The 12,422-nt window shown below is 36.0% G+C and overlaps 1 protein-coding gene across 1 annotated transcript; it reads left to right on the top strand.

Annotated features, from left to right (window-relative positions):
- The first annotated feature begins 7,985 nt into the window (after positions 1-7,985).
- Positions 7,986-12,214, top strand: LOC103957763 (germin-like protein subfamily 1 member 20). Its single transcript, XM_048581195.1, has 2 exons — positions 7,986-8,077; positions 11,510-12,214. The coding sequence occupies exons 1-2, from the start codon at positions 7,986-7,988 to the stop codon at positions 12,069-12,071; spliced, it is 654 nt and encodes a 217-aa protein (XP_048437152.1). The 3' UTR covers positions 12,072-12,214.
- The last annotated feature ends 208 nt before the right edge of the window (positions 12,215-12,422 follow it).

Genomic DNA, 12,422 nt, shown 5'->3' with positions numbered 1-12,422 from the left:
AAGCCTCATTCAGTCTCCTCGCTCTATATAAGGAGGACTCATCTTCAGAGGACGGATATAGTTTTTTAAACACTCTCTGCGTATTCGTAAGAACAGAGAATATTTCCAAACACTTGTAATACATATATTATTCAGGATGCCTGCGAGCTCCATCTTGTTTACTTATTTCATCTGCCATTAGGCAATACCTGTTTGTAATCTGCATTGCAGTAAGTTTTCAATAAAACTTATTTTCAAAATATATTTGCATTATTACATTTAATTCATTATTTTCTTTATATGTTCTACTTCCGCACTCTGAATTATATGGAAGGCTATGCCTCCTGCTGTTCTTTTTAATTCAATATATTGATATGTTTCTTTGTTTTTATATGCTTTACTTCCGCACTCTAAATTATATGGAAGGCTATGCCTCCTACCAGTAGTTCCACTAAAATATAAAATAGCAGCAGGAGGCATAGCCTTCCATATAATTCAGAGTGCGGAAGTAAAGCATATAAAGAAAATAATGAATTAAATGTAATGATGCAAATATATTTTTGAAAATAAGTTTTATTGAAAACTTACTGCAATTCAAATTACAAACAGGTATTGCCTAATGGAAGATGAAATAAGTAAACAAGGTGGAGCTCGCAGGCATCCTGAATAATATATGTATTACAAGTGTTTGGAAATATTCTCTGTTCTTGCGAATACGCAGAGAGTGTTTAAAAAACTATATCCGTCTTCTGAAGATGAGTTCTCCTTATATAGAGCGAGGAGACTAACTGAGGCTTGCCAAATGGATCCGGGAATCCCGCTGTCTGACTGAAGAACCTCTACTGTGGAGTCACGTTGTTACTTTTACAAGAGCTGAATGAATAGTGAAGATGCTTTGATTCTTTTACAAAAGTTAAATGAATAGTGATCTTTTTGTTTTTCACTATTGTGAATAGTGACCTTTTTGTTTTTCACTATTGGAAAATAATGCATTGTCTTTTACGGAAGAGATGAAAGCAACTACTGCTGATGGTGTTGTTTGGCTGGCACAATCACATGGGCAAATACTGTATGTTAATAATTTTTTAGCAAAAAACCTTTGTTGAAATACAGTTGTGATGAACTTTAAAAGGATAAATTAATGCAATGAAAGGAAGTCCCAAAATAACTGGATCAGAAATATTTTTAATTAAAACGAATGGAGTTTTAAAACAAACATTTTGTTGACAAACATAGACTTTGGGGATCTCATATTTTAAATTCATTGGGGATTGATTAGCAGCGCTAAGTACCTCAGTTGATTTGTGATAATACTTTGTAGGTATTAACCCTTCTTGAATGCAATTTAAATCTGCGCCTGAATCAATTAAAGCGATGGTTTCTAAAGAAAAATCGTCAATTATTATTTTGATTTTAGAATACCATTTTCTAATTCTAATTTTGTCTAAAAGACTTAAAACAAGATCCTTTGAAGAAGAAGATTTTTTTGAGTGAGCGTCGGAATCGGAGTTTGAGGAAGAATTACCTTGTTCTTCTTCAAGCGCTTGTGTTCGTGCTCTACTGAGTTGCAAACGAATTTCGGTATTTTCGGTTTTTAAAAACTTAATTTCTGATTTAATTTGATTAATTTCTTTTTGTAAATCCTTGATGGTTAAATCCTTTTTTGGTTTATTAAACCGTTCCAGAGTGATGTTGAGAGAAATCTTTTGAGAAGAAATTTGACTAGTGCCAGGTTCTTGAGAAGAAATCAAATTTTTGAGTTTTTTCAAATAAAAAGATTTTAAATCAGGGTCATCGACTTTACTAATTAATTCCATTAAAAACTCTTCTTGTTCTTCTTACTTATTAAGCACTGAAATTTTATTACAACAAGTGTCCGTGCACCCAAACTTAATGTTTGGCGAGGAGACGTCGCTAGAACTGCTAGAGTCAGAGACGGAAAAATCGGGATTTTTATCAGATTGACTAGAGTCGGTATTTCTAATTTCTAAAGCCTGAATAAGTTGAACCTTCTCCTCTTCAGAGATTTTTAGTTGGTTAATAACCTTTTTAACTCTACATTCATTTGCAAAATGACCAAACTTGCCACATTTGTAGCATTTTCCCTTTTTATTTTGAAAATCCTTTTTAGGCTTTCTAAAAGGTTTTTTGTTTGGAGATGGTTTTTCATAAATTTTTTTTGTTTGAAAAGGTTTGTTGGAAGATCTTTTGTTTTTATAAAATCTGGAATGATATTTAGAAAACTTGCTGGTTTGTTGGGCTTTTTTCTTTTTACTCGAAGGAGCAATTGGAGGTAAACCGTATTGTTCACAAAACGTTCCAAGTTCATATTTAGCGATAGATTTATCTTTATTAACTTGTTTTGAAATCTTCATGTCGATACACATTTTCAATCCTTACTTTTGTATAACATTGACTATGTTACCATAAGTAAGGATATGATAAGGTATGACACCTTTTTCGTTTACTAAAACATTTCGAATTTTGTGAGCAAAAAGGTTTGGTAAACCGTTGATAAATTTTTCTTTCCAAAAAGGTTGATTACTATCTTCCCGAAGCATAACTCTGGATATAAAAACATCCTTATACCATCTGAAATCACTTAAGGTTGGACACCTTAAATTACTCAGTTGGTCGTGAATACGTGTAGTAACGTTGCTAGGTGTTCCTATAAAGTGTTCTATAATCGTATAAAGTAAAGTATTTACTCCGTCGGGTATTCCCTGTCCTATTGTTTCATCAAAGATGGGGAGTCCTTCCTCATCTTTTTTGACCGCAAAACGTATTTCATCTCTGGACTGAGAAGTTAAGTGTTTCTCCCACCAAGAATGAAGCATTCCAGTGAAACCAGTGACGAGAAGATCAACGATTTGTGTTTGTGTAAAATTGTGATTTGAAATGTAGCTATTGGCAACCATGGACATATGTTGAAGTTTGTTCAAAAGTTCTTGTTCTGACAATCTATCTATATTCCATTCATAGAGTTTGTCAGCAGAGACTGAAAATTGATTTTGGATATTTCTTTCTTCAAACTGAAGATCAGGGGGAGTTGGCTTGGGATACCAGTTTTTTGTAAGAGAAGTAGGGTTGACAGGACGAGTATGAATGCGTTTCAAATCAAAAGTTGGCTGAAGATCAATGTTTTGAAAAGCATTTTCAATATTTTGGATAGCAGAACTAGTTTCCGTGTCCTGAGAAGAATCTGGGCTAGATGTGTTTTCTTCTTCAACAGAAACATCATTGTTTTGCAAAACATTGACAACTTTCTCTTTTTTGAGCTCAGTGAGCATATGATCAATTTTTTGTAAAGTAATCATAGATTTTAAAGCAGTAGAGCTTGAAGAAGTATTAGTAAAATTTACTAAAGGTTTTTCTTTTGGAGAAGAAATTGGTTGAGACAAATTGTCGATTTTGGTTTCAATTTTGTCTAACTGTTTTCCAATAGTGTGAAGACTTTGGTTTGTAAAATTATTCTGCTCAATGACAGGTTTAAAACCAGAATCTTCTTTTGGAATTTTGAAAGGGGTTGCGGGAATGTTGGTATTACCAGTAGAAATTAAAATAGTTTCTTTGGGAGGATGGCTAGAGGAAACCAAAGTTTTGTCTTCCTTAACCCAATTTTCTTTGGTAACAACCGTAACTTTGTTTTTGGTTTCATAATGGTTGTCAATAAAATCAAAGAAAGATATTTCAAATTAGTATTGTTCTACAAAAGCTTTCCACTCGGCATAAATGGCTAGCTTTTCATCATCACAATACTTTTTTCTAAAAATATTTCTTCTGGGGATGTTTTCCTCAGAAGCGATGTCAGCTTTAATCTTCCTCCATCGGATTTTATGTGGTTTGTTTAAAACAAGTAATTGGTGATTCACCGATGTTGTTTCAAAATCAGAAGCAGTTGGAGAAGTGGGTTCTTCTTGGTTTGGAGGATGATAAACAGGATGTGCAACTTGTGAGGAAGTGTCGACAGACTTTAATTTGAGCAAATCGTTGATTAAATCTTGTTGTGCAGTTTTCTGCTCTTTTAACTTTTTGTTTACTAAAGATTTGATCAAATCTTGATCTCGACCCAGTCTATCGGTTGACGTGGATCCAGAAAAAGACTGTCTGCTAGGAGCAAAAGATTTGTGTGAATGTACTGATTCGCAAGATTGCCTTGCTGGTCGATCAAAATTGATTTTCACAGTGCCGTCAAAATATTGTTCAATGTTGTCAAGATTAACAAGACTGTTTTGGACGGAAACCGGTTTACTTTCGTTGATTAAACACCAATCTGAAGGGAGACTGATGTCTGATCACCTAATGGTTCTTGGTACTCTTATGTTTGCGCCTTCTTGGGTTGTTTGGATCAAAAGAGTGTGGTCACGAGGACTTTTGTTCAAAGCTTGAAAATTCATGTTTGTGCCAGTGACTTTGTAATAAATTCTAAAAATAAGTGCCAAAGGTTGTGTTCCTTCCAGGACTTGGTACCCGGAGGTTTTACTATTGAGAGTAAGGGCTTTTAAAACATGTGGGTCTGAAAGACTTATTGTGAGATCTGGAAAACAATCAAAATGGATAGGTCCGTTGTAAAGACTAGATTCGATCATTCCGAGGATACTATCGTTGAAATCAGTAAATCTAGCGTCGCGTAGACATAAAAGGATAGAAGTGTTAAGTCCTTTTCGTGTTAATGGTTTAACTGCGATTTGAACTAAACCAATATGAAGATAGTTATGACCATTTTTGCGATGCGCTTTGATTTGTTCCGGAGAAAATAATTGACAAGTCTCATGTTCTTTGTTAAGAGCATAAGCCTTCTCAACTGTTTTGACGTGATGTTCGGATTTAAAAGAGGTCAAAGACCATTTTTTCTTGTAAATATTTTGGGTTGAAACTTTTGGAAGATTCCAGTCAGAAAAATCAATACTTTCATCTGTTTGAAAATCAAGTTTTTGTTCCTCATTGACAATGTCAGGTATAGTTCCTCAGTTGGATCTAGAGCTAGTGCTGGCTATTGAATTAGATCTAAATAATCTACTCATGATGCACACAAAAACAAATATGCTATATGTAAGACTTAAAAGATTCACCTTCCTCGTATGTCTAGACTCTTCCCCCGCTCATGCGCTCCGCTCATGCCTCTCCTGGGACTTATTGTTTGGACCACGTCTTACTGTTTGGCTGGAAGAAAGAAGAACTGAGGACCGACGATTAAGAAATGCAGATAAAATATAAGAATGTATGAATCAGAAATAGATCAGAAGTTATCTTTAACTAAATACCAAAAAGCGGGACTTGTTCATATATATATATATATATATATATTACGAAATAACGATATTCTTCAAAACTAAAAAAAATTCGACACAATACATATAAAACACGTAAATATGACTCTAAAAACAACAGTTGAAAAGAGATAAATTAAAGCGCATAAAATTCTTACAAACTAACAAACTGTACATAGCCCAAACAACTCAAACCCTCTGTTAGACCACAACCTTAAATCTTGGGTTGTTGGCTATTGTTACTTGATTGGATTCCATGTTCTCTTGAAGTGTGTGAGATCCTTTTTTTTTATTTTTTATTTTTTGCTGAAGTTAGGGGTGTAAATGAGCGACGTCAAAGTTAAATACCGAGCGATTCAAGTTTGGCTCCCTTTTAGTACTCAAGCACAATAAAACCGTATTGCTCAAGCTCAACTCAAATGATTTTTTTCAAGCTCGAGTTCGACTAGTCTCTACTCGGCTTGTGTGTATAACAAACTTTAGCCTTGGGATGGCTTGGCTCAACTTGTTCCTTAATGAGCTCGAGCTTATGCCACCTTTATGAAAATTGAAAATAAATAAATAAAATAAAAATAATAGATGTATTTGCACACATATCTTTTATATGTCGTTTATCCTATTTTTTGGTTGTTGCCAAAAGACCAAACAAAAACATTTCAAATTGATGAATGATACATGACAATTCTTTATACAAAAAACTGTGACAAGTCATACATGAAACTTTAAGGAAAAAAAAAAACAAAGAAAAAAGAAGATATTATTAGTTTTACATCAAACAATATGCATGTGTAAACTGAAATTCGATTGAAAGGTAGCATGAGTATCACTAGAAGCCTAACAGTTGAGTTTTATTTATTTATTTATTTTTATGTATTTTGTTTTGTTGAAGAAAATATATAGCATTTGAATTCGATTTTCCTCCCTTAGTCTTTTTCTCTTCTTCTCCTTTCAATATTTGTGCGATTTTCTTACATTCGTCGGAATTTGTTTAATGTTCTTCGATTTATTCGTATAAATTCACATGTTTTTCATAGACTCAAAGTGGAACATTTGCATAATCTATTCCCTCCAATGCAGATGATGTCTCAGCCTTTTAATATGACCAAGGGAAGATATGGTTCTGTTTTTTACGTACTTTTCAGCATTGTTGGATTAGTCATAGTGGTTTGGAAGTCCTTTTTGGAAGGCTGCTCTAGTTATTGAGTCGTTGCATCTGACTATCCTTGCCTTCTCTGCTTTGAACCTCTTCACATAGTAACGAAGCGACTCTTTTGGGTTCTTCTTGACATTGAACAAATGGTCGGACTTCTTTTTGATCGAGCAATAGGATGAATATTCTTTGGTAAAAACCAAAGAAAGTTCGTCGAAACTTCGAATAGATTGCGGTGGTAGGGTGTAGAACCAATCTTGTGCCTTGCCTTGTAGAGTGGTGGCAAATATATTGCACATGAGATCGTCATTGTTTCGATAGAGGATCATTGCGCTTCGGTAGTGCTTTAAGTGTCTCTTCGGGTCTTCATCCCCTTTGCAAGATGTGAAATGTGGCATCCTGAACTCGCGTGGAGGCTCTGCCTACTCGATCTTGTCCGTGAAGGGTGACCTACTTATGTTGGTCATGTTCCGTTGTAATGCCTTGTCGGTGACCTCGTTGTGTTGGAAATCACACAATTGCTTGGTCAAGAGTCTCTCTACTTCTTCCTGAATTTGCCTTTGTTGGGATAGCAGAGCTCTCGGCTGCCCCCAGTTATGACTTGCTGTTCTAGGTTACTCTTCCATATGTTTGGCTCGTCTATGCCGCAGATACAGTGAGTGTAGTGCGTTCCTAGCAAGCGAGCAAGTTCTTCACAGGCTGGCGGTTGAACTTGAGCCAAATTGAGTGAGTGCTTCTCTCTGTCCGTCGTGCTACCTACTCCGATGTAAGGTAGATGATGCTCCTTGTAGGCTTAGCCGAGAATAAACACTTCGCTTGGAAGGTTGCTCATGTTAACTATCGGAGTGTGACCCCAACCGTGAATATATGTTCGTCCGTGGGCCTATCCTAGAGTGTATGCTCCTCGACAAGCTAAGACGGGAGTATACACTATCTCGGGGGCCCAATCGGGAGTGTACATTGCCCAAACACTCGATTCGTGGCTGGTCGAGTGGCTGCTTGCTAGGACGTTGCAAGAGGGGTTCTTTGTCTGCCATTGTCCTACTTCGGGACACCTCGTTTGAGGCACGTTGCATCTCAGTGTGCTGCAAGAACTGGTTCACCAAGGTTGTTTACTATGCGAGGGCACTCGTCAACTTTATGACTTGTCGAGACAAGTGTTGTTCTCCATTTGGGTTGGAATAGCTTGGAAGAAATGCGTCTTCTTAAGCTGTGGAAGTGTGGTAGACTTTGGACGCGAGATTTGAGTTAGGAAATGTCAAATCCGCAAAAGAATGTTGTGAAAATGCTCCCAGTTCGATCGTTGGTCCGAAAATTTAAAGCTGGGACGATTGAACTAATCTTGGATCGATTTGGGCTGCTTGGAAGGCCACAGGAGCAGACTGGGCCACGGGAACAGGTTGGGGCACGAGAGCAAGCTGCTCGGTGGAAGCAGGCTGGGCCACGATAGCAGGTTGCTTAGCGTGTGGCGCATGTGGGTACGAGGCTAAGGCTCGGCTTGGCAACGCGTTGGGCTTGGAGTGACATGACTTGGGCCGTGGTTTTGGTGCCGTGGGCCTTGGATGACACAGCATGGGCTTGCTTAGATGGCACAACTTGGCCGTGGTGGTAGTGCCATGGACCTCGCCGCGGGTGGTGGTTGTGGTGGCCACCACGATGGTTGCCATGGTGGAGCCCTGTAGCAGTGGTGCCACTCCACTTATGATCACATTTAGCCTCATGGATCGTCACGGTCCCATTTCTTGAATATTAGAATTTTCACTTGTGGAATTTTCTAAATTTCTAGCCATTGTATTTCTCTTTTACGTTTTATCAAAGAATCTTTACAAATAAAAAATTCTAATAATAAGAACGTACGAAAAATATACAAATGGACAAGAAAAAATAGAGAAAAACCTTTTATGTGAGAGTCTTCTACGAGTGTGTGTACTTTAACTCTCAATGAAAGCACCAATTTGTGGATGCAAATTTCCACCTCCTTCTTCTTGGACAAAAGTGCACCTACAAAACAATTAACACCTTAGATTCAAGGCCAATAGCCTCACATGCCCACGATGAATGGGGGGGCTTTGGCCGAATAACCTCCAATGCCAAAGTTAGAATTTAGAGAGAAAAGTGTTTAGAGAGTTTTTGGAGTTTTGCAAGAGTGTGGACTTAGGTTTTTAGAGAAAAATGGGTAATATTTATAGGGCATGGCCGGTCCCTTTTGAAGAAAAGGTGGCCGGCCTTTGGGATGCTTTTTGTGTGCATTTTATGGTTTAATGTGTGAGTTATTTCGCAATTAATGGATTAATTAGGTAATTAATCCATTAATTAGCCAGTTAACACATTTTTGGAATGAATATTTTGGAGGTTATGAAATAATTACCTTGTGGAAAATATAGGATGAGGATGGATGAAATAACTTTGAATTTGTTACCTATTTTGGGCACTTTTGACTTGATTGTGGAATATTTGTCCATTGCTCGAACGTAGGAATTCCGGTGCTCCTCAAAGGTAATTTTGTCCTTTTTGCCCAAAAACCTACTTGTCGCCTCTTGATTAGTTTTAGCTCCATAGAAGGGGCCAATAATCTTCATGAACATTAAGCTTTTCTTTTTGCTTTTGGTTTGTAACTTAATTTATTTAGAAACTTTGGCATGTAACTAATTTTTTTGCTTTTGGGTTTGTTACTTAACTTACTTTATTTTTGTTTCATGCATGTGGAATGTTGAATTTAAATAGTTTGATAGTAGAATATATTTGAAGAACAATTTATAATTTCATATTTCAATTAGGGCTATACATCTATGATTGCACATATCAGTATCTATGAATTAAAGGCTCAAAATATATTGCATTTATGGTTCAAAATAAATTGTACAAACGCACATATGACATATTTGTATGTATGACTGATTGGTATTTATGAAATTGGGCTAACAATTTCAATCTAAAAGGCTAAATTTTAGCCTAAAAGCCCAATATATCAAGTTTCAGCACAATAGCCCAAAATCAAATTTTAATCTTGATTTGTCCTGAAATACCGAAAATATTTCAGGATTCCTAAAATTTGGGATTCCCGAAATTTTGGCTTGGGACTGGTCTTCAAATTTCCATCTTGAAAAAATTTTGGTTTGGGATTCGGGATACTAGTTTCGGTTCGGTATCCCATACCAAACTAGCCCTAGTCCCAAATAACAAAGCCCTAATTTCCACTCAGAAAAAAACCATCAAATCAACAAAGCATGATACGTTTTTCAGTGTACTCGAAATGTTAAGTCGTATATGACGTGCCATAATATAAATGAAGAGACACTAAAAATATACTTTAAAATGAAACATATCAATCATATCATCTATTAATATTATGACATGTAGTGTTACCACTTTTTATTTCGGATGTATTGAAAATCTCTCCAAATAATTTGGTATTTCCGCATCTTCCAATGTTTATCTTTTCTGGTTGATACGCATGCATTTATCATGTGTTCTTAAGTTTTCAGTGTTTTTTCATGAGTCATCTTTGTTTTAGTTGTTTTATATTTGTTTATCCTAATTAGTTAGCGTAAAGAAATTATATACTGAGGCAAGTTGTGTTCTTGTTTTGGTGGGAAACATATTAAATGTTATGAGATTAAGATTGAGATTTTTATTGATAAACATTGGAACACTTCCAATATCAAATAATAAATATTTTTAGTATCGATCGTGCGTCATCACTTTGGCCACCATTGAAACTCACTTTGGGACGACTCCAGATTCCTCTTCGTCCTCCTAATTATGGTCACATACATTTTTCCTCGCCTCGTAAAACAACCCTAATAGCCATTTCAACACAAAGTGTGGGACTAATTGTATGGGGGTGCACTTTTCCACACTTTTTAATTATGGTCTTTCATTCTCCTTCGATTTGTTCAAATCAAAACTAAACAAATTTACGCAATAGGTTAAAAAAGTGTGTATAAATTATTTCTCATTTAACTGTTGAGGTGCTAAATATATTCGGACTTCTCAAGCATATTGTTTTCACAATATGATTGCAAACTTATGTGTGTATATATATGAGACAGCATTTTGTAAACTGCGTGCAAATTGTATTATCTTTATAATAGAAGTAAGACTTTGTTTTATACACATGATTAACATTGCGCATGTCACCACATAAAACTACGGCTAATGTACTTCAGTAGTTGGAGTGTTTAAATTTTCCACCCACTGATTATTGTCTTCATTATTCTCCCAGAAAAGATTAAGATGGAGTTGAAGCAATTGAAACTGCGGATAAGGAATTAGGATATTAATATCGAATTATAGTCTAATGCAACTTTGGTCGATATCCACTAAAATTTTCGTCAGACAATTAGTTACCTTCTTCCAAGTACTAATATTCATCAAGTCGCTAAATACCTGCTTATAAATAGAGATTAGAGACATACAGGTTGGAGGCAACCTAATTAAGCCAAGTGCGATGAAAAGTGTTCGTTTCTTCATAACCACTGTAGCCACATTGGCATTTCGCAACCTTCCTTGTCTCTGCCTACGATCCCAGTCCTCTGCAGGACATTTGCATAGCAATTAATAACCCCCAATCTGATGTGTGTGTGTGTGTGTGTGTGTGTGTGTGTATATATATATTTTTTTTTTTGCATATCATATACAATGTTTTCTCCACATTTATGTAATATTATTTACTCATAATGTTGTAAAAATTCTTAAGAATTTAAGTTTTTTTTTCTATTAATCATATGTTTTTGCATGGCATATTTATATGCATGCATGAAAAATTGATGTGCATGCATATACATATACATATATATATATGTATAGACATGTCAAACTAAAATATACATACGTATAAAAAATTCATGTTATTCGTATCATATTATATCATCATTTTACTGGTCACATCTCTCATAAAGGTGTGTTGTCATAATGAAAATTTTCTCTTATAAAAGCAAATTACACATATATAAGAGAGCTAGTCTCTAAAGTGGGTAGTTAATGACTTAATGTGGTCCAAATAACAATAACACGATATGGTTTTAACTTTCCGTGTATTTGTACATTGACTGGTTAACTGATGTTTACAACTAATGCTAAAAACATAAATACTTTCATTTCTTTTTAGGCAAGCAGTGTTTGTGAATGGAAAATTCTGCAAGGACCCAAAGCTTGTCACAGCAAACGACTTTTTCTTTCCTGGGCTCCAAATCCCGAAAAGCACGGCGAATCCAGTTGGTTCGACAGTGACAGCGGTGAATGTGGAGAACCTAGCAGGACTGAACACTCTCGGCATATCCCTGGCTCGCATAGACTTTGCACCAAATGGCCTAAACCCCCCTTACACTCACCCTCGTGGCTCCGAAATTCTCATAGTCTTGGAAGGTACACTCTATGTTGGCTTCGTCACGTCAAACGCCGATAATAATCGGCTAATCAGCAAGGTGTTGAATAAGGGAGATGTGTTTGTGTTCCCGATTGGTCTCATTCACTTCCAACTCAATGCCGGAAACGGAAATGCAGAAGCCATTGCTGGGCTTAGCAGCCAGAACCCAGGAGTCATCACCATAGCAAATGCTGTGTTTGGCTCCAAGCCTCCCATCAATCCTGATGTTCTAGCCAAGGCCTTCCAAGTGGATAATGAGCTGGTTGATTATCTTCAGAAACAGTTTTGTTACGAGAACAATTGATAACGAAGAGGTATATGTGAAAATTAAGGAGAAAAGGCCAATTAGGACGGTCCATATGTGCCTGGTCGGATGTACTAATTAAGTTGGCCAATATGGTTTTCATCAGTACGCACAAACTATGAAATATAAATTGAATAAGATGCTTATTGCTTATGTATACCTCATCCTTATGTGAATTTGATATGATACAATATTATATATGGTATGTCTTGATGTGCTCTCTGTTTCTTAAATGTCTTTAAGGTTGACAAGTTTAAGAAATTCTACCCAAGGATACCTCATATTTCAATGATCGGAACAAATTTATATTGGGATAATATTTGTATTCTCTATTGTGGGGACAAGTTCATT

Source organism: the organism of the source record quoted next, unplaced genomic scaffold (assembly GCF_019419815.1).
Source record: "Pyrus x bretschneideri cultivar Hongxiangsu unplaced genomic scaffold, Pyrus_bretschneideri_v1 Contig16, whole genome shotgun sequence".
Taxonomy (NCBI): domain Eukaryota; kingdom Viridiplantae; phylum Streptophyta; class Magnoliopsida; order Rosales; family Rosaceae; genus Pyrus; species Pyrus x bretschneideri.
This window is presented reverse-complemented; position numbering and strand designations above follow the sequence as displayed.